At 33.0% G+C, this 24,610-nt stretch overlaps 2 protein-coding genes across 3 annotated transcripts; one reads left to right on the top strand and one right to left on the bottom strand.

Moving 5' to 3' along the window:
• The first annotated feature begins 4,550 nt into the window (after positions 1–4,550).
• Positions 4,551–11,169, top strand: LOC133705974 (inorganic phosphate transporter 2-1, chloroplastic-like). The gene is made up of 3 exons (XM_062131443.1): positions 4,551–5,633; positions 9,785–9,976; positions 10,173–11,169. The coding sequence occupies exons 1-3, from the start codon at positions 4,878–4,880 to the stop codon at positions 10,995–10,997; spliced, it is 1,773 nt and encodes a 590-aa protein (XP_061987427.1). The 5' UTR covers positions 4,551–4,877; the 3' UTR covers positions 10,998–11,169.
• Positions 11,170–11,762: 593 nt separating this feature from the next.
• Positions 11,763–16,591, bottom strand: LOC133705973 (beta-arabinofuranosyltransferase RAY1-like). 2 transcript variants are annotated; one of them, XR_009844372.1, is made up of 7 exons: positions 16,142–16,591; positions 15,728–16,050; positions 15,277–15,529; positions 14,425–15,195; positions 13,660–13,906; positions 11,926–13,317; positions 11,763–11,820 (listed from the first exon to the last, which is right to left on the bottom strand). XR_009844372.1 is itself a non-coding variant. In XM_062131442.1 (6 exons), the coding sequence occupies exons 1-6, from the start codon at positions 16,145–16,147 to the stop codon at positions 12,902–12,904; spliced, it is 2,016 nt and encodes a 671-aa protein (XP_061987426.1). In that variant the 5' UTR covers positions 16,148–16,591; the 3' UTR covers positions 11,763–12,901. The 2 variants fall into 2 exon arrangements, 1 of the variants encoding a protein (XP_061987426.1); XM_062131442.1 differs by having other exon boundaries at positions 11,763–13,317.
• Positions 16,592–24,610: the final 8,019 nt, after the last annotated feature.

Here is a 24,610-nt window from a genome sequence, read left to right as displayed (position 1 = left end):
TTAAATTAAAGTTATTAAAGCTGGTTGCACACATGACTTGATTTAAGATTCGGGTTATAAATTGTTTAAATTAATCTAGTTATACTGATTAAAATTTAAAATAATATTATTTTTATATATTTTTTTAAGAAATTAAAATAATATTATTAAAATAAATCAAATTAATTTTTTTATTGGATCGATCAAGTCTCTAATTAACTTATCAAATTAACTATGTTAACCGAATCAACTACTTTTTAATTTAATTAAAAATTTGATTCGAACGGAATCAAATTTTAAATTAGTATATCATCAAATTAAAATGTAAAGTCAAGCTAAATTTAATAAGAGTAGTTGGAATTGTTTTTGGTAGTAAAGGAATAATAAAACAAGAAGACTCTAATTGAGCTTTAAAACTGTTAATCCTTTTAAACTATCATCATCAAGGGCAAGAGAAAACAAGGAAAATTACGTGAAGGAAATGAGGTGAGAGAAAAGAAAAGAAAAGAAAAGAAAAGAAGCGAGAAATTGAGCCTACTAATTGTAAGGCCCAGAATCAATAATATTGGGCTCTTTTAGACTCCTATCTAGGCTTTTCTATATATGTTCCGGAAAACAACGGGGGTAGATTAGCAATTGAGAAAGTCTTAATTATTAAGCTATTAAGTATTTTATTCCTAGCATTAATCTCTCTCTCTCTCTCTCTCTCTCTCTCTCTCTCTCTCTCTCTCTCTCTCTCTCTCTCTCTCTCTCTCGCTCGCGCGCGCATATATATATATATATATATATTATCAAAGAATGAGTATTTCCATGTCAGGTTTTTCTATATTTATATTATATTTATTATTTATTAAATAAAAATTTTAAAAATTTATAATCTATTTATATAGTTTCGGTTATTCATATAAATATTTATTATTCAGCTATATATTTTTTAAAGTAAAATAATTATATATATTGAAATATGTATATATGTATTAAATAATTAAACCATAAATATTATATATATATATATATATATATGTGTGTGTGTGTGTGTGTGTACGTATGTATGTATTATGTCAATATATTAAGATATGTATATATTATATTGAATTCAGATAAATATAAAGGTTACATATATATATATTATTGGGTTTTGGATAAGATTTAATAATATTCATATTTCATCTATTATTAATAAAAAAAATTAAATAAAAAAAATTCATTCATTCGGTTCAAATTAAAAAAAGAAGTAATTTGATTCAATTTTACGATAAATTTTTAATTTAAATCAAGAAATATTTCTAACCAAATATATAGGTAACTTTTCTATGAATAAAAAATTAAAACCCAATTTACTTATGAATCAAGAACTAGTTATGGTAACCCAAAGAAACCAAGTAAAAATTAACATCCATTCATTATATTATCTTAACTTATTTTTATACTTTTCAATGTTAATGTCTTTTTATTTCATTTTATATATTCTCACACGATTCTTTTATTTTTCTTTTGCTTTTATAAAATCCATTAATCGATCTTATTTATATCTTGTAGGATAAGTAAAAAAATTAAGAAAATTAAGAAAATCAAAAAAATTAAAAATTAAAAAAAATAACCAAAAATAATAACCCCTAATATCTTGCTACTCGGTTGCTCGTTCTTGGTATTCTTTCTTTCTTTCTTTCTTAAGAATTCGATTTTGTTGTTATCTTATAAGGATTGTTTTAATTACTAATTCATTTTATTTTAATCATTGAAAGGAAATAATCACCATTCTTTTTCATAATATTATAATATTAATTGAGAATTCAAACCATTCAGAATTGGATTCCTAAAAGAAGGAAAGGCTGACTATAAATCGCATCGAGGAAGAACATGGAGACTTGTGCCGCCTGAGACTTGACAGATGGAGAGGCTAGCTCGATTCCTAACCACATATTCAATGAAACCGAATAATTTACTTTCTGGTTCCATCTTTTAGACCAAATGGTTTGCATTCAATGAAAGGCACATTCCCCCCTTCGTCTTAATTATGCTTCCTTGCTCTAACGAGAGGCTGTGATAGTCCCATCGTAATTCTCTTTCAATATATATATATATATATATAAAAAACGTTGGTGTTCGGGTCCGCTTGTGTGTATCTTAACTTATTTCACATGCCTTGAAGTTAACTATTATATAAGTATCTAGTACCTCTGAGATTTATAAAACTCGAACTAGTGATCTCTAAAGAGTGAATTTAGAACCTAACTAATGAGTTTATATTAATATTCATATATTTCACATGGACTTGTTGATGAGTGGAAGCATAATAATAATGATAATGATAATAATAATAAATACAAAAATAAAACTAGAGCAAGACAAATTCTAAATCTTACTAGCATAATGCAAGCGTTTGCAGTAGATTAATAAATTTTTTTTAATATTAAAAAATATTAAAAATATTTTAAGTATTTTAGGTCGATAGTTATACTAAATTTAAAGTTGGTCAAGTTAAATCTATGCCCTAACTCAATACGAGGCAATAATTTTTAAAATAAAAAATAATACCCTTTATAGTCCTTTAAATATCTATAGTATAGTTTATAAAACAAACATTTTATATGTACAGTATCAACATATTAATTTTTTAACACATTTTAAAGAATAATATAATTATTTTTTTAAAAAAACATATTAATATGATAAATTAGGAATCGGTAATGAAGAGTAGAAATCTTGCGACACAGACAACGCCGAAACTAAAAGTTTAGACTGGTTGGTCCTTAAAGCTAGAAACTTGTAATTGACTAGATGACTGATGAATAAAACATCACTATTATTGTTTTAAAACTCGGTTCGGGGGTTGACCCGGCTAAAGGATTGGATCCCGGGTTTTATGGGTCAACTCGGGTTAATCCGGGTTAACCCATAAAACCCGGGTTATTTAAGGGGTCAGTTAGGTTAAAGTATATTTACATTTCTGGCTCCTTGAAATGCTTTCCGGGACAAATTCATCTGTTTCTCTATCACTTTAACCTCCTCTTTCACTCCTTCCTTCTTGCTTTCATTTATTGCATAGCAAAAGAGCTCTGCTTTCTTTGAATCTGTCTCACCTCATTTTTTTGAAAGCCTTTCCCCTGGGGTGAGCACCATACATCTTGTTGCCTCGGGACAACTACACCTTACATCATAGTAGAATGACCAAATAAAGGTGGAAACCCCGACCCCTACTGCAACTCATATCTGGCGAAGAAACCTCGCTTCTGGGCTCATAATTGTAGCTCTTTTGCACGAATTTGCTCTTATTGCCTGCTATTAAATCAGATGCAAGTCTTTTGAAATGCTTTAGTAACCTCCTTCATGCCATTGTCGGCATAAAGGTTCATTTTTTTTCCTTTCTTTCTTTTCTTTTTCATTGGTAGATTGTGAAGCACGAGCCTTGCTCCTTGATGCCTCTATGCTTTAAAGCTTAAAAACACCACACAAACCCTCTCTTTTACATCTTTTCCTTGCAAATTTTTGTGGATTTGATGATGGTAATAAAGCTTGTGGTGTTTTTACTTAGACCCGTACGTCCTCTGCTCCTCTGCTGGGTTTCAAAGAGTTGAGTTAATTAGGTTTGCAAATTGCTTCGTTCTTCTTCACTCTTTAGTCTTCAGCGTTTTGGCCTTTTAAAAGGCCAAAACAACGTCGTTTAATGACTGTCAATATATAAAAAAAATTGACCGGGTCTCACTCGGGTTTGACCGGGTGGACCGGGTCCTGGGTCAACCTGTCAGGTCGATCGGGTTTTGCCGGGCCAATTTCCAAACGGGTTTTTGCCTCCACCCAGACCGGTTCTAGGCCCGGGTCTCGGGTCAACGTGCCGGGACAGTCTGGATTTTAAAACTATGATCACTATTTCTTTGAACTTTACCTCGTAAAATTAGAATTGTGAATCTTTATATTTTATTTTTTTCTTCAATAATTATCATTTTAATTTATACACGCGGCATTCATTTTGGGTTTTGTTTGAAAATGATGATATGACTTTTTCTTTGAAAAAATCCTTTTTATACTTTCAAATTAATTTTAATGTATTGAAGGGCATTTTCATCATAAAAACAGACAAAAAAATATCTACTAAATATATGTATGGGCTTATTCATTCTAGGTACTTATTTTAACAATAAAAAAAATTGATTATATTTTATTACTTTGTGTTGTAGTTTATAAAAAATAAATAATTAATGCTTATAATATAAAAAATTATTAAATAATCCCTTTATTAGTGTTGACTAATGTGGATTTAGGATTGGATCCGGTGTTGTCAGTTTGTATTTTACTTCAATTATAAATTTAAAAAGGTTTAATAAATAAAAAACGAGTTTTATTGAAAACTCTTTTAAAATCATAATTAAAAAAAATTATAAATTATAGTTTTCATTTTAAATTATAACCATGAAATCTACCATCACTTCTTTTATTATTTGATGCTTAAACTCTTTACGATGTCTACATCCAATCCTTAAAACTATATCCTCTTTTTTTAGGGTATAAAACGAGTGGAAAGAGACCAACTTGGGGCTGCGAGTAATGCTATTCTTGGATAAAGTATGAAATCTTTTCTTTCTTTCAAGTAATATTTCTGACTACAAACTTGTGCGTGTACAAGTGGAGACCCTCCAGAAGCACAGCCACCACTCATTGAGTCGAGTCAGTCGACCAAAGCAAGCAGCCAAATCCATTCTCAAGTCTAAACCCTCTTTCTAACCCAAATAACAAGAAGAAAACTATGCCCAGTCCTTTATTCTTCCTCCACCACCACCTACTCTCCTTTCTGCCTTTTTGCCGCAATATTCTTCCATGGCCAAGAATCTACATGAATAATCCCATATCCATATCTCTCTTCGTCATCACTGCACTCTCTCTACCGTTTACTCCTAGACATGACTCTCCCTTATACCCCATCACCTTCTACAAGAAACACTATCTCACCAGAAACCTGTGTCCTTCATAGCTCTCATTTCTATCTACCCAGAAACCGCTCTTCTTTCTTTTCCAATGAATCCAGCCTCCTCAAGAAAGAAAGTCTTCCTTTCAAGCCTCGCGAGAAGCGATCAACCAAGAGTTTTCTTCCCATCTTGAGACTTAAGAACTCTAAACTCACGCACCCTTTTGCCAGTATATCCTCTTTCGCAGAAGCAGGAGGCGAGGAAGAGGGAAACGAAGGAATTCAAATCAAGAAACATCAAGAAACGGTAAAAAACAAGGAAGATGACTCTCCTGGAATGGCCGGGGCCTTTGATATATCCTCAAGAACAGCCTCTGCTATATCAATATTGATAGCATTTGCTGCTCTCATTCTTCCCTTCTGTTTGAAGACTTTGGGACAGGGTTTGGACTTAAAAACCAAGTTCTTATCATACGTGACACTGTTATTTGGATTCTATATGGCTTGGAACATAGGTGCCAATGATGTTGCTAATGCCATGGGGACTTCTGTGGGGTCTGGGGCATTGACAATGCGGCAAGCAGTGTTAACTGCAGCTGTTTTGGAGTTTTCAGGAGCGCTGTTAATTGGTACTCATGTGACCAGTACAATGCAGAAAGGAATTCTTGTTGCTAATGTGTTTCAGGGAAAGGATACTCTGCTTTTTGCAGGATTGCTCTCTTCTTTGGCTGCTGCTGGTACTTGGTTGCAGGTGCACTTTGCGTACAAACATCTTCTTCCCTTTAATTCCTTTAGATATATTACGCTTTGTATGAGATTTGAATTCATACGCGGTTAATACGATATAATTCAAAAAAGGAGTTATGTCTTTCGTTAATGAGTTAGTATTGATATGTTTTCATCAATCAAATTAAATGCTTAGGCATGCAAATTCTGCATTCTTTGAATAACGATGAGTTATTAATGCTGTTGATCATGTTCTAAAAAATCCAATTAATTTAGAAATAAGGTTTTCGGGCTGGATAGAAATTGATACTCGTAAATCTTTCTTGATCTGATGTTTTTTTTGGCAATGATATACTAATATAAACTTGGTTTATCAGTAGCCCTCCAATATTTGCGATATAATAATATGCAAATACTTTAATTAATCTCCATGTTCAGGTAGAGTTGTGAGTTTTGCTCGTATAAAAAAAAAAGGTAAGACGGGAAAAATGTAGAGAAATATGCATTTGGACTAAAAGAAATTCTTTTATATATAAAAGGCCAAGAATCAGTTCTTAGAAAATTTTTAAAAGATTGAGGGTACCATGTTCATCATCTATATAAATTTTTAAGTGGTTATACAGAATTCAATGATGATGAACCTATACTTAGAAACTTCTAAGTGATTATAGGTTCTTGGTAAATAGGAGCTTGTAGCTTTCTCAACATTGTCATGGGACTAGCCCTTCACTAAAAAGGTCATCATGATTATTATTTTTTTACAGTACAAGAGAACCCCTCCCTACTGAGAGTGGTGATTACATGATATTTCTATTTGTACTAGGGAGACCAATCATGTTTACCTCTTTGAGATTGATGCATATAGTACTGAGAATATTACTTCTATCCTTTTTCTAGGAGATGTTTTGAGGGGTCTTCAGTTATTATCTAGAGAGAATAAATAGTCATTTTGAATAGATCATTCATATTTAAGAAACTTATATTTTTATTAAGGATTATATATCATGAGATGATCTGAGTGATAGGTATAAGAGATGTTCTTAGGAGGAAACATGTCTTGGAGGTGGCATTAAGATTGCTTCGAATGCCCTGATTACTTTACTTGGAAGATCATTTACGTTAGTTGTCCTTGTAAAAATGAGGAGGTCCATGTCATAGCAATCTGACCTCTTCAACCCTTATGTGATTTTTCATGAATTGCTTCACTATGAACAAGCTTCTATTTGGTAAGACATAAAGTTTCCTCTAAAAAGCATGTTTCCTTACTCCTCTATCAAGGCTTCTAAGGCTACTAACTTAATCAACTCTTGCACCTTAAACATTTTCTCGTTGAATCTCCTCAAATATACCCGTGTGGTCTCGTCCTCTTATTAGATAACACTAAAAAGCTTTGTAGAGTTTTTCTTGGCGGTTATGTTTGTGTTAAATCATGTCATTAGCTTGATGCAGAGGCTACTGAACCCTTCAATAAAATTTGGCTCTATGTTGTTATACCAAGCACATATAGATCATCTGAAGGTTATAGAGAATATCTTGCACATTGAGTCACCATCTTGGATGATCAATTCCAAGCTACTATATATATTTTGCATATGTTCCCTCGGATTAGCCAAGTCATCATAGTTGTCCAAACTCATTTTCATAGAGAAGTATTCCTCTGTGAGTCGAGTGTTCAATATGTGTTTGGATTAGGGAGAAATCCTCTACTAATGGGGGGCTATAAACATTCCCCTGGGTATGCGCATCCATAAATTGTCTTCTAGTACTTTGTCTTTTGGGCTTTGGGGAGCCTAGAGAGCTTGGCATTGAATGACAGTTATAGTGACCGGTGTCTATCCTATAGTAACTAGGGGGAGTATATTCGTAGTATTTATTATGTGCATGTGTATGATAATGTCGTAAGTGATCCCTTAAGGAACTTTCATGAATGTCATTCTGTCTATTCTCCTTTAGGTAGTGTAATCATCTACGAGCTTCTGGTGTAGTTGGTGGTCCTAACGTTAAGGCATTATGTGTTGTTGTAGGTGTTAAGACTTGCTAGGGTGACAAGGTCTAATTTTGCCCTCGGATTGTCAACACAACTTGGGTGAGGAGTTGCACTTGACTAGTGAGTTATTGAAGCTCTTGCTGGGTAGGAATGCCCACGACAATAAGTTGATTTGCCCCATGTCCTAGCCTAGATGGACATTGGTTGTGTGTTGTGAAATTCCCTATGAATACTAAAAGCAAGTTTTAAAAAGAAACCGATGGCCTTTTTTTTTATCAATCTTTCCATAGATTGCACCACTGATGATGTCCTAAAAAAATCCAAGTAGCTTAGGAATAGAGCTTATGGGTTAGATAATCGGTTAATCAATTTGTCATAGCAATCATATCCATTCTCTTTAGCCAAAATGATTGGTGTTTGGTAGGCCAAAGTAACTTATGACTAGTACCTGCAAAAAGTCACCTTTGGTGGAGGTGAGGACTCTCAGATACTTAAATAAGTATCTTTTTAGAGATAGAAAATATATATGCAAGAGAGAATGAAGATTGTGAACCTTTGTTTTGTAGGTATCATGGTGTATTTATAGCCCACGAGTCTTATCTTTTTGTGAAGATAGGGGTTTAAAGTGTAATTTTACCTTGATAACATTTAATGAGTGATAAATATCCCTTACATCTGTATTAATATTTGATGGAAATTTAGTGGGTCCCTACAGGACTTTTTATACCTAAAAGATATAGAAAGATTAGGGTTGAAGATGTTAAATGTAGTTGAACCCATAGAAGCTGAGCTTTTCCTCTAAGTTAGACCCAAGGGAGATGGGTCTTTCTCTTGATGAGCCTAAAGGAGGCTGGGTCCATCCTTTGAGTGAGTCCAAAGGAAGAGGGTCATCCTCTTGGGTGTGCCCATGGAGAATTGCTTGGTGATTCCCTTAGGAGTGATGAAAGAGGAAGGTCATTCTCTTAGACGTGTCCAGAAAGGATGCTTATTTTTTTAGGCATGCTAGGAGATGATGCTTATTTCCTTGAGTGTGTCTGAGGCTTGACACACTGCCACGCTCAATCGTGGCTTCATTGAAGCATGTTTATGTTCTAGAAAATTTATACCCATAAATCTTTCTTGATCTAATATTTTTTTAGCAAAGATATACTGATAAAAACTTGATTCATCAGGTGCTCTAGCTTTCATAGCCATGCCATAACATATCTGGTCCTTTTTTATAACAGAAATCAACTAAACACACAAGTATATACTTGTGATGTCGATGCTAGAATTTTGATTCGACTGTTCTTGCTTTCAGCTTAAGTAACTATATATAATAACAAACCGATGTGAAACAAAAGGGGAGACGACAACAAGTAATGGTTGTGCGACCAGTCAATTCCATAAGAATATGGGGATGGTTGTTGTGCAAAACTTCTTGATTCGTAGAACTCTATAGTGTGTTACCGCATCCATATGGGATGCAGGAAACATCAGAAGGTCTCTGTGTCTCCCAAATCGGATACCTTATGACCTGTGTGAACCAATGAAATTACTCAAACTATTTGAGACAAAAAAGGGACTAACAGGGAAACGGTTTCTATCAGCGTTCCGTATGAGGATATAATGATGAGTATTAAGTGATGCTTTAACAAGGCCTTGCAGGCTCTTCATAAAACAGCTAAAGGACTAGGATGGGGCAAAAATTCTTGGGAGTCTGTTTAATCTAACAAAACAGATGTTGGGATCTTATGTTTATAACTTTGCTAACTTCTTTTTATGCTCTAGAACAATCAAATTCAGAATTGCAGCTCCCTTTCATGCATAGGCATTACATTCTCATACTGCTTATATCAAGAAAATCTTCAAATGCCACATTTTGTGGCCTATTTTGTAGTTGTTGGTGACTTTCAAGATCTTTCAAATGCGTTATCCTGTTTTACTAGGTGAAACAATACTGGTTTCCAAGATTATCAAGCAGATAGCTATAATCTGGTAAGAGCATAAATTTCTTGAAGAAACTCTATGTATTGGCACTCCTCATACCATATCTAGCTAGACAGCAACCAATTAAAATAGCAAAATTCGCCTTACAGCGCAAGTTGCTTGAAACATCAATTTTAGATTTCTGTTAATTTTGCTGCCTGAAACTGAATCTTCTTATTCTCTAATATATTTAGTGAATTTTTCATCTATGATTTGTCCAGGTTGCATCATATTATGGTTGGCCTGTCTCTACCACTCACTGTATAATAGGATCAATGGTTGGATTTGGTCTTGTCTATGGGGGACGTGGTGCTGTCTTCTGGAGTTCTCTGGCAAGGGTGACTTCATCGTGGGTGATCTCACCATTAATGGGAGCAATGGTGTCGTTTCTCGTGTACAAATTCATCCGCAGGGTATGTTCTTGCACTTGCTGATTTGAACCAGTGAAGCTCGGTACTTGTATCAAATATTGTCTGCCTTGACTTGTAATATGCTATACAAAAGATCTGTTGCATTCAACCAAACGAGAAATTTTTTCCCGAATATCTTAGCATCCGGATCATTGGCATTTATGTATTCCAAAATTCTAACCGTCTTTAACTTTTGTAGTTTGTATACAGCGCTCCAAATCCAGGACAAGCTGCGGCTGCAGCCGCACCAATTGCTGTCTTTTTGGGTGTAACTGGAATCTCTTTCGCAGCCTTTCCTCTAAGCGAGATCTTTCCTTTGGCTCTAGCACAGGCTTTAGCCTGTGGGACCGCTGGTGCTTTCCTAGTTGACAGAATTATCCGGAAAAAGCTTGGCCATCTCCTGGTGAAAGCTAGTTCGACACAACCCGAGCCAAAAGAGAACGCTATACACAGCAAAAATATCGGGTTTCTCTCTGATTTCGCAGGACCAAAGGGTACCCAGTTGGAAATAGTTTATGGAGTTTTCGGATACATGCAGATCCTCTCAGCCTGCTTCATGTCATTTGCACACGGCGGAAATGATGTTTCCAATGCAATAGGTCCTTTGGCTGCTGCATTATCTATTCTGCATGGGGGTGCCAGTGGAACAGATATTGTTATTCCAATAGATGTTCTAGCATGGGGAGGATTTGGTATAGTTGCAGGGCTAATGATGTGGGGATACAGAGTGATAGCAACAATTGGGAAGAAGATAACCGAACTTACGCCTACTAGAGGATTTGCGGCTGAGTTTGCTGCGGCTTCTGTGGTTCTAGTTGCATCGAAGCTGGGACTGCCCGTCTCTGCAACGCATACTTTGGTGGGTGCAGTAATGGGAGTAGGTTTTGCAAGGGGACTGAACAGCGTTAGAGCGGAAACCGTGAGAGAGATTGTGGTTTCATGGGCTGTGACAATTCCAGCAGGTGCTATCTTTGCAGTTTTCTACACATGGATCTTGACCAAGCTGCTGTCTTACATATTGTGAGTATAAATTTACAAGATCAAAATGAAAAAGGCTTGATGTATGTGATTAATCAAAATCACTCATCTCTTAAAAGAATTCGTGGTATTAGGCCGTCTTTTTGAGCTGTGATTTCCTTTTAGCATCAGTAGCAATTTCTAATGAAACTGGGAAAACAAAATGATTTTTTTTTGGACTTGATAGTGGTATTTAATGATATTGATATGAGAACCCAAATACTGGTGCCGGTTCTCTGTACCACTCAGTGGGTCAAACACCCGGGTCAAGTTAATCCAATTTATCTTAATTTTTTATTTTATCTTTTAAGAGAAGCTCAAAACCAAGTTATTTTGGTAAAAAAACGAGTTTTTCCATGCGAGGCCCTGGGGTAAGTCAATGTGTGGACCCGTCATGCACCCCATAATCATAAGCAATGTCATTTCTCTATTTCTAATTTCGGAGAGGACAGTACTTTTTCTACTCGGCCTTCAGGTTCTGTTCTTGTTGATGGTCCACTAAGTTTAGCCATGACTAGTGCACTGCTGCAGTTCTAAGAACACTATGAAAGATTATATTTACATCAGCATGTGAATCAAGGTCCAGGAAGCATAGCAGGATTCTCTCTTGAAACAAATGACAAAATTAATGGCTATACTCACAGCCAGAATACAAAGTTCTTGATGCTTGATTCAACCACGGTAAATATTGAACATTCTGCAAGTTTTAGAAAATGGAAGAAACAGTTCCAGTAAACTCCACAAACATAAGAAGGATCCTCCAGCTCATGAGTGGAATAATAAGCACCTATGCATATTTCTATAAAAACTCGGTTATTGTGGTAAAGTTTCTGTAGCAGACATGTCACAAAACCAACAAACAATGAGAAATGCTTCAAAATTCTAATGAAAAGAAGGGAGGAAAAAGAACTGCTTAGAAGGACCAGTCCACATACCAGAATACATGTTGTACTCACATCTGGTTGATAACCAAATCATGGAGAAACTTCTTGTACGGAAGTCAAGCTGGGTTCCCACGCTGATACACGAAAAGATCTTGCCTTAGGAAGTGGGGGTACAAAAGGCTTCTTTGCTTTGACAGTCCTCTTCACTTTATATCTTGGCCGCCTATCCTTGGAAGCATAGAATTCTTTCGCAGAACCTACAGATTCCTCGGAAATGTCTCCGCTCTCATCCCAAGTGATATTCGCATCAATTATCTCATCTTTACCTTCTGCAAATCCTTTCACTTTTACCCTTCCCGTGTGTTTAAGAGTCAATTTCCGAGCAGTTGTGGATGGAATTAAAAGATATTTGTGACCTGGCAATAAATTTTCATCTGGCCATAACAGAGACTCCTGGGGATTTTTGAAAACTCCTGGACGAGCAACGCACATTCCAGGATATTTTTCCATTAAGTGGGATGCAGGAAGGGCATATTGATACAGCTCCTCTCTTCCACCAGGATGAACTATCCTGACTGAAATATCTCTTGACTGTATGCATAAGCCCAATGATATAGGAGCTCCTTCCAGTTCTCTTTTCCTTCTGGACTCTCTCTGTGTACTTCCACTAAGGCCTAACAAATGAACACAGCCCTTCAGCATAGCCGGCAATCAAAAGCTGTAAGATCCCAATATTTCATCTCACCATAATGACAAGAATGTGGGGAGCATTGTTCCAATGTGCACTATTTCCATATTATTATATATTGCCAAGGCTTTCATGGCCGGCCATATCTAACTAGTGTTTTGTCCACAGAAAGCCAATGATGAAACCAAGGCTATCAAGAGATTCTTTGGCATAGGGGAAGGGAATAAGTTTCGTTCCTTTCTTCCACGTGAAAATCAAAGTTAGCCTAGGACAGCGGATAAGAAACACCAACCCAAGAATAACTAGTTATCAAAAATATCGCATCAATTTGAAACTGCACTAGCTCTGCAGGCACATCCTTCTGCTAATATCATACTCCCATAAACCTGATACAACCTGTCGTTCCAACTTCTTCACTCTCCCACTAATCCAATTGTTATGAAGAACAAGACAGCCCCTTTTCATACAGGCTTTTTTCACATTTTTCTTCTGCCATAGGTTTAAGTATGCACCATTAGGGAAGAGGTTTCTATCCAAGAAATGAATGGTTAGATTTGTTTCGGGTTCCACACATCTGTTATCACTGATACGGTAGGATCCCCCTTCACCACACAATGTGTCGTAGAAGCTTGGCTGTTCAGACAGGTTTGATCTTGCTGCATGCTTTACCACCTTCTCCATAGCAGCTACAGATGAAGCATCAGAACGAGCAAAGTAAAAACCAGAGTTCAAGCGCCTCGGTAAGTTTACAGGTCCTACAGATAGAACAGCAGAACAAATAGGTTACAATTGAACTTCTAAGACTATAATAGAGATAAACAAAGTTATAATAGAGTCATCAAACACTGATCAGTATCAGTCCCCCAGAGTAACAGTAATCTAAACTCCCTTTCCCCCCTCTAATTTGTACTTTTACAAAACATAAGATAGGGTCATTTGAAAAAAGTCAATAAAGTCACATGCACCAGATTTCAACTGGATATTTCAACTAGATATTCTAGATATACTAGTTTCCTTCTGATCCCCTTGGACCAGTGTGCACTAAGCCAATGAGAAGAAATTAGTTATTTAAGTGCTAAATTTTTGAGAGAATTCACCTGTGTAATTGTACTCATCGGACTGTGCCACAAGAACACCAGGACCAAAAGAATAAAGCAATGGCAACGGATTCCCAAACCAATAAACATCGACATCACTTAGAAGTACGTTGTACCCAAGTTTCAATATCTTCCAAACCATTCTGGACTTCACTTTGGTGACTCTCTGAAAGCATGCTGTTCCAAAGTGGCAATCGTTAAAGCTTATGTTTCTCGGCGCTGATGGATCATGGAAAACAGGGAGGCCCTAGCAGAGAATAGAAAATTTCAATTAACACACACAAATAGACAACAGCTTGGGTGGAGGGAGATCACCAACTAAATCCAGATAGAACTTTTGGGGCAATCTTCCAAAAGCATGATAGAATACAAATGTGAAAATTTACTGGCTTAAACCATTTGGTGCAACTAAACAATAAGAATTGCGCTCAGGCCATAATAAACATTAGAATTCCTCTGGGCACTCAAAACCATAAATAGAGAACGGTCCAAGCAAAGTCCATTCCCCAGATGTTCAAGGTCATCCTAAAATGTCAATTTCTGGCAATGGAGAAAAAGAGCAAATGTAACTATTACAGTCCCTTCTCTAAACCAATATGCTGCCAGTAGCCCAAAATTTGTCTACCAGAATCACATATAATCTCTTTATGAGCATGCCCCTGTCCACGTGCTTGTAATTGCACAGCAGGGAAACTGACCCCCATTTTAATTGAATTGGAACAAGAAACTAAAACTCAAGAGAAACAGAAAGCAATAAAGCAGTACCTGTAAGACAGAGAATTGATATGTTTCCTGATCAAGAGCACAAATGATGAAATTTGTGACCTGGAGTTGGTGTAATCTGCACACCCAACTCATTAGCATGTCCTTGTAACTATATCCAGCAACAGCAAGCACAATTGTTTTGTTCTCGTCTGCAGTTATTGAAAGGAGTGACACTAAAGAAAATGGAAAATCTAATGATTCCGATATCTTTAACTTGTCTCTCATAGAACAATTTAATGTTCTGTTTTGTGATTTAACATTTTCAGCAGAAACCATCCTTTTCCTCTGGGTACAGGATCTCAAAACCCTTCTAGTCCATCCACTTCCTGTCTGGCACACAGATGGATAAACGCTGTCTTCTGTTATGTCAGCAAAAAGATATTGCCCCTCACAATTCAAAAGATTTACTAGGCCAGAATAATTAATTTCTCGGAAAAACATCGAGCCATATAGTGCACCCAGATGGGAATTGCCACCTTCCTCCCAGCTTCTGTTTTCAATCTCTAAAACACTGGATCCTCTGACTGACATTTCAGACCAATGTTCAAGATAATTAAGAGAGAGACATGAGATGGTCCAACTCGCATCAAAGACAAGCCTCAATTCAGATGACACAGCTTCATTGACGACCCAGTGGTTGTGAATCCCCTTGCCATACAAGAAAGGAGGAAGTACTCCATTATGTAAAGGTAGATTTCTGTTGTTCCATGCCATAAGCATTCTGTCCTCACAATGATTCCATTCCCAATGATGACCAAGTATCTCCTGCAACTGTTGGAATCAAGAACGGTGTCAATGTTGTAGTCCCAAATAGGCGGTCAACTTTCAGTCTGGGGTAGGAATCCTTCATACCTCCTGGCGTCTTACCCTTTGTCCATCCTCTCTGAGCCAATGTTCCCCAGCATCATCCAAGTGGAACGGGAAGTAGGAAACATTTCGTAACGAAGCCACAAGAAGCCAGTCACGGTCAAGTTTGTAAGCATAATTTAAGGTGGAAATGAGGTCAGGCAGAAGAACTGTTTGTGGATCAACAAAAACAGCTATGTCTGTTGTGAATAACCGTGATTTCTCTAGCATGGAATGAAAGAATGGGGTACCAAGAAACCTAGAAAACACCCGAATAAGAAGAGAATAAGCCTGATGGAATGGCATATTCCTCGTAATAAAACTGGGCAAGAAACAAGATAACAAACTTGTTGACCGACCTAAGATAACCATTAACCAATCCAGAGCAGAGCCATCTAAAGCATAGCTTTGCAGAGACGAGAAAATAATCAAATTAAAAACCGAAATAAATGCTTACGTGAAATCAATAGTGGAGTCAACCAAAACCCGGGAACCAAAAGCTGAGGCAAAAGAAGGGTGTTGAGTAAACAAAACGACAATGATTTGAGGGGACAAAGCAAGCCATGATCGAATAGCAAGACTCTGCTTGGAGTCAGCTGAAGCTGCAAAAGGGTCAGTAGGCGCTGAAAATATAGTAATTGTCGGAGGGCTTAAACCTTTGTGGTTGAAATTCTGGGGTCTTGTCAGCTTAAAAGAAGGTAGCCTCTGTGTGGCATACAAGGAAAGACCAATCAACAAGAACCCATATAGCCAGACCCACCACAGTCCCATCTGCATTCCCTGTTATTCAAAAACATAACAAGTTTCAGAGCACGTAGAAAGAGAGAGATGGTGTTGCTGAGGATTAAAGTAAAGAGATGAAATGAGAAACCTTCATTGTTGATATTGCTCTCCTTCTTCCGTGTTTTGAAAAGAGACAGCGGGTTTTAACCGAAAAGAGAGTGAAACTTTAACTGAGAAGGGAGGAGGGAAGAAAGAAAGATAGGAATGGAAGAGTACCAAACAAACCGAACCCACAAGGGCCATTGACAGCGCCGCCACCAAGACGGGGAAGCGCATGAGAAGGCATGTGAGGTTAGGCGTGGTTACACAGCCACACGTCACCTTCCATTACTTTTTCAATATTCAAAACTTTGGATTGGGGGATATCCAGCCTCCTTCCATGTTCCTTCCATCCACTCCAAACAACCATGCTTTGAAAATTACCAAACCAAACGATTTCATTTCTTTCTCTTATTAAAATCCCGGAGAATAATTACATAAACAAATTGTGGTATAATTTATTATTATTATTATATACGATTTCCTTCTGTTTTCAACTTTTAAAAACAAAAGATGCAATTATTCATTTGTTTTGGTTTTTGTTTTTCAAATGAATAATATCCCTCATGATGTGGATCCCAGGACAGGGTTGATAATAGATTAATTCATGGATTAATTCAATGATCCATCCAACATGGATTTACTCAACGATTCATCTACTTGGGATCTAGATTAGCTTAATGAAATAAGAGTATCTTAAGCTAAAAATTACTTGATTAATGGTTTAAAATCCTTATTTAATAAAAAAAACTTTAAAAATAAATAAGATATATTTGTCAATTATATTTTATAAAATAAAAATTATCCTTACTTTAAAAAAAAATTATTAAGTACAAAATAAAAATTATCTAACACTCAACTTGTCAAACATACAAAAAAAATAAAAAATATTTCTTAAATATTTTAAAAAAATTCAATTATAGTTTTACTCGAGACTCTCGTTAACTTTAAACTGGTTTTACAGAATCTAGGGTAAGTTAGTGAAAAAAAATAGGTTTTTTTTTTAAAAAAAAACACATCACTTTAAGCTTAAAAAAATAATTCTACTTAGTTTCAAGAGTTTTTTTTTTTAAGAAAATAAAATATGTTAATATATGTTTGTATTAAATGTCAAAATTATAAATAACTTAAAGTTAACTTTGAGAAGAATGTATAATTTGTGTTATATTAATATTTATATTTTGAATTAAATATAAATTGAGTTTCAGATTTAATAATATCTATATCCTATTAAACAATACTTAAAAGTGTATTTTTATTAAGGTTTTATATTAACATATTATACTTAAAATATCATTAAATTCTCTAATTTAAGCATATTTTATAATAACAAGTTTGATAATATAAGATATCTTTAATTTATGGTAAATGCTCATTTTAAATCAGGTATATCTCATAATTCAAAAGATTGATTGATGTGTATAACTATTGAAATTGAGAAGATAAAAAGAGGGATAAGTTTAGAGAAAAGATATTGGTCCAATTCAAATTGGAACACTATTCGGTTATTAGATCATAATTGGAGTTGTAGACCTTGCATTTAGGTTTGATTTATCTGAATTGTCTCTATTCATTTTAAAATATAATCTACTGCGACTACTGTATATAAAAAAACCAAATGATAGAGGAAATGGACCCATGAAATCTATACCCCAACAATCAAATATTTTAATAACAAGAATAGGATTCAAAGGCATCATATGACATTTTAAAATAGATCCTATCTTTTAACAATTTTCACAAGTTTTGCAGAATGCACGTGTGTTCTTGAACATGATGGGCCAATAAAATCAACATTGTAAGATTTTTACAGTTGTCGTTTTTTACGAGAAATGACCTCGATATGCCTCAAAATAACAAAATTTAATGATACTATTACATCATTGTTAGAAATGCATCCTCAAAATACTTGATCAGGATAATATTTGAATAAGTAAGGGTTATCCCAAGAAAAGTTCTTCACTTCGTTCAAAAACTTTCTTTTATCTTGAGTACTCCAATGAGCTGGAAAATTTTCTATTGCAAGAAAATTGACAATGTTAGCAAACTAAGGCATTGTAATAATAGAAAATAAATATTCATCAAAAAAGTAATCATTGATTGATGTGATGTCAGATATGAAATCTATTGTCAATCTTGACAAATAATCAGCGATAACATTTTCGATGCCTTTCTTGTCTTTGATTTCTTCCTGAAAATAAATCATTTGTTAATCTTTAGATTCATTGAACTTAGTTTCACTAGAAGTAGTTTCAACATGATCGTAAACTAATTTTTCAATAAAGTCTACTTCCTGTAAATTATTATCATCTCCAAGTTGCTTATAAATGTTAAAAATATTCATTTCCAATATCATGTTTCTAAAAGATAACTTCATCAGTCCATTCCTACAATTAATCAATGCATTATAAATTGCAAGAAATGAACATCCTAAAATGACTGAAATTGAATTACATGCTTCAATAGGTTGTGTATCCAAAACAATAAAATCCACATGAAAGATAAATTTATCAACTTATACTAACACATATTTAACTATTCCTTTAGGAACTTTTATAGATATATCAGCAAGTAACAGAGTTACAGAAGTTGGTTTTAACTCATCTAGATTGAGAATTTAAAAAACTGAATATGGAAGTAAATTCACATTAGCTTCGAGATCAAATAAAACCTTTTTAATTTTATATTCTCCAATAAAGCATGAAATTATAGGATAACTAGGGTCTTTATATTTCAAAGCATTATTATTTTGAAGAATGACACTTATTTATTCAGCTAAAAAGGCTTTTTTTTTTTTCTAGATTCAGTTCTCTTCACAATGCACAAGTCTTTTAAAAATTTAGCATAAAAGGTATATATTTAATAGCATCCAACAAAGGTATATTGATCCTTACCTATTTAAAATTTTTAAAGATTTCAGAGTTGTGATTAACTTTTCTTTATTTGGTAATGATATGAGGAAATAGAAGTGCTGGTGGGGAATCAGTCTTTTTTTTGCAATGTTCAAGTTCAACCTTTTTCTTACCTTCAAAGATTGACTCGTCATCTTTTTCACAAAGTTCAAGAATAGGTTTTTCAATAATCTTACCATTACGGAGAGTAATGATTGATTTGACTTCATCCATGTATTGGCTTTTGGAGTTACCGCACTTGAATTGTATTGCCTTTTAAGATTTTAATGTGGTTGAGATGAAAACTTATCTTTTTCCTAAAAACTAAGAGCATATATAAATTTTGCAAGAGTATTTTTCAAATCTGTCATAGTTTGAGCATTTTGAGTGTAATTGTCTCTTGCTTTTTAATCAATGCATGCAATGCTTTCTCAAGATTTCTTCTAGGATTGGAACATAAGGAGGTGCATATCTATGAGAATTTTAAAAATTATGGTGTGCTTGAAATGGTAGTTGTGAAGTTTGTGCATTATTATTACTATTCTTCAAACTGAAATTTAGATGATTTCTCCAACCAGGGTTTTTACGTTTGTGAGTATGGATTATGATTTGGGATTTGGAAACTGTTTAAAGCATTGACTTATTCATTGAGACATTCCTTGAAAGAAGGCAAAGTTCGACAGTCATTAGTTGAGTGTTCATTTTTTTAAATTTATTGAACAAATTGTAATTGATCACTCCTTTTCAATTCTAGTGCTTCAACTTTTCTAGCTAAAGATGTAAAGTTAGCTTGGAGGTCATGATCTTCCCTAAGGTTGTATATGTCTTCATTAGATGTTTGAGGCTGAGTTTTACCCGGTGCCTCACAAGTGCCTATAATGTTCTAATTTTGAGCATTTTCAGCTAACAAGTCTATGTACTCCATTGTTTCATCAGAGTCTTTATCTTCAAAAGTTCTATTGCACATCAATTTTACTATTTACCTATTTTTAGGTGTTAACCCTTCATAAAATTATGAAACCAATCTCCGTATTTCAAAACCATGATGAAGACATATGTTAATTAAGTCTTTTTACCTATCCTAACACTGGTAAAATATTTCTCTTGATTTTTTTTAAAGAAAGTGGTGATTTGTCTTTTGAAAGAGTTTGTTCTATGAGAAGAAAAAAACTTCTTCAAAAACTGTTGTTATATTTCATCCCAAGCACGAATGGATTTTGACCTAAGATTTTACAGTCATGTTTTAGCTTTGTCTTTTAAAGAGAAAGGAAAAGGCTTTAGTTTGATGGTATTCATGTTACAATTTGAGTCATTATAAGTGTTACAAACTTCTTCAAATTCTCTCAAATGCACTTATGGATTTTCTAAATCTAAGTCATGAAAAGTAGGTAAAAGTTGAATAATACTTGGTTTAAAATTGAAGTGAGATGCATCGAGAAGAAAAACTATACATGATGGTGCACTTATTTTTGTATGATTCATATGATCTCTAAGTATTCTAATATGATTTTTCTTATTATGAAGTGATTGGTTATCCTTTTTGGCCATGTTTTCTAAAGAGGATGAAGATTTTCTACACAGTCACCACTTAACATATATGACCAAACTCTCATGCAAGTGTAGAAAAAAAAGAAACAAAAATTAGAAAAAAAATAAAATTAAAAAGAAAAATAAAATATATAATTTATACAGTAACTTACCTCTCTAGCAACAATGCTAAAAACTTGACATGAACAAATGATTGATATATTCTCTTAAGTAAAGAAGTGTCAAAGTAATAAATAACCCGGCAAAACCAGGATCGATCTACAGGGAGGTTAACTATATAAATCATAGATAATAAAATAAACAGAGTTAAAGAGAATTTTGAGACGTGATATTAATGTAAAGATTAAATAATGATAAAACAATTATCAAGGTTAGAGAATCCACTAACGGTATTTCGAATAAGTATAGTTCAAACTCTTTTTATTACTCAACTGAAAACCACACACAAATAAGGTTCCAATAGGATGATTTATCATTAATGGCTCATTATAAATTATTAACATGATCATATTAATTATCTTATTTGAGTAACGTCAATACTTGTAAATATTATCTAGTATTAATGGTGCTAACTTATGTCAACAACAAATCAAGTTCATTTCATAGCATATGTGTCGGTTATCCATATAGTAATAAACTATGAAAGTATCAAGTATTTGTTGTACCAAAAGTTGTACAACACAAATCTAGATTAATCATTTAACAAGCAAGGTATTAAGAATGAGTAAGATAACAATTATAAAACATGTCAATAGCAAACTTTCTTGAATATAAACATTAAAGTTCATGTTCAGTTTATACTATATTTATTCTAGCATCATTAGTGTAACATTTTCACCTTAACAAAATAAACTTAGTTAAACATAATGAAAATGAGAAATATAAATAAACAAGATAGGAACATAGTTATGATATAAATTAACTAAGTATAGTAAAGAAAATAATAAGTATAAATAAGAAATTAACGAGAATATAACATGAAATAAAACTTGAACATTACAAAAATATAAAGAAAGAAAGCAAGAGCAAGATCTTGATCTGAAAATCAAGATGCCTATATGTATGGCAAATATCTGCTTTTATAGGTTAAAATTCGGAATTATTGGTTTAATGACTAATTATTGAGTTGATGGTCAACTCTTGATTTGGTGGCTAGCTATTGACTTGATAGCTGAATAAAACGTCATTGTTAACATCAATATTTGAGCATATAGTTTTCATGAAAGTTATGGGCATTTGTCTCAGTTTTCCAACAAAAAACAATGAGCTCATTTAGACTTTTATAACTCGAGATATGAACTGAACATCGAATAATATATGTGCTACAGGACAAATTCAGATTTCTCTTTTATTGATAAGATCTGAACTTGAAAATGATAGCTTTGAATCTTGGACTCTTCATGCCTATGTTTTATCTTTCCATCAAGATAAATCAAATCTAAATTCAAGGTCTACAGCTCCAGTTATGACCTAATAACCAAATGGTGTTCTAGTTTGAATTGAATCAACATCTCTTTTCTAAACTCAGCCCTCTCTTTGTCTTCTCAATTTCAATACTTAAACACATCAATCAATTTTTTGAATTGTGAGATATACTAGAATTTAAAATGAGCATTTACCATAAATTAAAGATATCTTATATTATCAGACTTATTATTATAAAACATGCTTAAGTTAGAGAATTTAATGATACTTTAAGTGCAATATAATGATATAAAATCTTAATGAAAATATACTTTTAAGTACTGATTACCTATCCAACCAATAAATTTTTTCAAATATTCATACCTTAACTAAAATAACACACACACACTAGTTGTTCGCACTCCACTGTAGGTCGGATTATTATTTTTCTAAACTTAAAAAAAAATATTAAAGGTATGAAGATTTTTTGGTTGTATCATTAAATCTAATCAAGCTGTTCGATTTTAAAACATGTCAATCTCATTTTAAATTAAATCGCATGAAAGCTGATCCAAAGCGGGTCTTTCAATTTAATAGGTCCAAAGACAAATTGGATGACTAGTAAAAATATAGCATAGCTTTTAAAAAAAATTTAAGATAATTTTTTTAATATAGAAACGATGATAGATTATATCGATCTCGGTCATCCTACAACATGGATCATAGACTTCAATGTGTTTAATAACATTGTTATTTTTGTAAATTATTTTTATTTTATTTTTTGATAAAAATTAAATGCTTGCAAAATTAAGGACCAACCCTAAAAGATGTTATTGAGATATTGATAACCCTACAAAAAAAAAATAATAAACCATTAATTTCATTTCTTAACCAATCTAATATTGAAAAAGAGTGAAATTAAAAAAACAATTAGAAAAATTAAAGTACCAAAAACTATATAAAAATACATATCAAGTTTAATGGGTAAACCTGTTAAACCCGTAAATCAAATAACTTGAGTTAACACATCAAACCCGCAAACTAGATAATAAATTTTATTAAAATTAATAACTTGTTTTTTTAACTATTGTTTATTTAACTATACAATAACAAAAATAAGTGATTGCAAAATCAAGCATCAAACCAATACCAAGACTTTTTTTTAAGGCTATGATAACCTCATAGAAATCAAAACGAAACAAATTATAAAACTCAATTCTTAATCAGTTCAATATCAAAGGATACAATTGAAAAAAATAAATTAAAAAAAAAAGTTAAACTTGCCGAACTCGTCAACAGGCCTATGAACTTTTTACAATTTAATAACATGTGTTTTTTTTAAAAAAACTATTTTCTTAACTAAAAAAAATAAACAATTACATAATCAAGTTCAATTAGATAAAAAAAAAAGATATTTGGCTAAACCCACGAACTAGGACGACTAGAGTTATCTTATCAAACTTGCAAACCAAGTCATTCACTCCACAAACTTTAATAACCTATTTTTTTTTTCAAAATCATTTTTTATTTAAATAAAATTTTTAAAAAATAAATCATATTGAAATATTTTTTTAATGTCACGATAACCATATAAAAAATAAATTAAAATAAATTATCAACTCTAAATTCTCACACACGCATTATATAAAAACTAAATTTAAAAGAAAAAATTCAATAAACAAAGAAGATAAAAAAAATAAAATAAAATCTTTATTATTATAATTCATATTGTGTGAAAAAATAGTATTTTTCGCACACCCACCCATTTAAGTTGAATTTCATCCTATTCAATTCAATTACCATCTTTTTCATGTTGAATTTCATCCTATTCAATTCAATTACCATCTTTACTTAGTGGTCGAATCAATGATCTAATTTAAAATAAAATTGGAAACATATATACAGAATATTTAAAATATTATCGTGGTTACTTTTTAAAATATTTTTTCATACTAAAATACATTAAAATAATATTTTTTTTATTCTTAAAAAATTATTTTTAATATCAATATATTAAAATAATTCAAAATATATAAAAATATATTAATTTTTAATAAAAAAAAATTTAATTTTAAAAAAACACGATTAAGTCGTGGATGAAGTTCGAGGGCTTCATTTTGTTTGATATGACTTCCATAAACTAAATTTTTTCTTTCAAACGCAATTTAAAAATTATTTTTCATAAATAACTTGTCATTAAAATAAGTTAAGCTAAAAGCATGTTAAAAAAAAATTAACTCATCAACTATTAATTTTTATAAAGATAATAAAAATCAAAATTAACAAGTAAAAATTAAATATTTCAATTTTGATTAAATCAAAATCGACTTAATTTTACGAGTTATACTTGTAAATGTCCAATGAATAAAAAAAGAAATGATAATTTGAATCCAAATGGAACCTTAGATGATCTCAAAATTCACATACAGGGGGAGGGCTTCAGTGAATACTTTGCTGGCTATCTTGTGGATGGATAATAATGAGCAAAAATACTTCAACTTGATCTTCCCCACTCATTCGAAGAACTACCAGTCATTTCAAAGTTTTACCATCAGATTTCCCCAACTCTCACTCATTACACCCTGTGAGAATTGCTTCACTCAAAGTTGATTGTAATTAAACTATTATCTAAGCTGAAAAACTCCTGGATCAAACATAAATGAAATGCACAGAGG

This window comes from Populus nigra, chromosome 10, assembly GCF_951802175.1.
Source record: "Populus nigra chromosome 10, ddPopNigr1.1, whole genome shotgun sequence".
Lineage (NCBI taxonomy): Eukaryota > Viridiplantae > Streptophyta > Magnoliopsida > Malpighiales > Salicaceae > Populus > Populus nigra.
The sequence above is the reverse complement of the archived record's forward strand: the minus strand, read 5'-3'. Positions and strand labels throughout refer to the sequence as shown.

Coding starts and splice junctions, on each gene's coding strand:
- LOC133705974 (XM_062131443.1), top strand. CDS start 4,878: ATGACTCTCCCTTATACCCCATCACCTTCTACAAGAAACACTATCTCA. Junction 5,634..9,784: donor CTGCTGGTACTTGGTTGCAG/GTGCACTTTGCG, acceptor TGATTTGTCCAG/GTTGCATCATATTATGGTTG. Junction 9,977..10,172: donor TGTACAAATTCATCCGCAGG/GTATGTTCTTGC, acceptor TAACTTTTGTAG/TTTGTATACAGCGCTCCAAA.
- LOC133705973 (XM_062131442.1), bottom strand. Junction 15,530..15,727: donor GACTCCACTATTGATTTCAC/GTAAGCATTTAT, acceptor GGTGTTTTCTAG/GTTTCTTGGTACCCCATTCT. Junction 15,196..15,276: donor AAAGGGTAAGACGCCAGGAG/GTATGAAGGATT, acceptor TGATTCCAACAG/TTGCAGGAGATACTTGGTCA.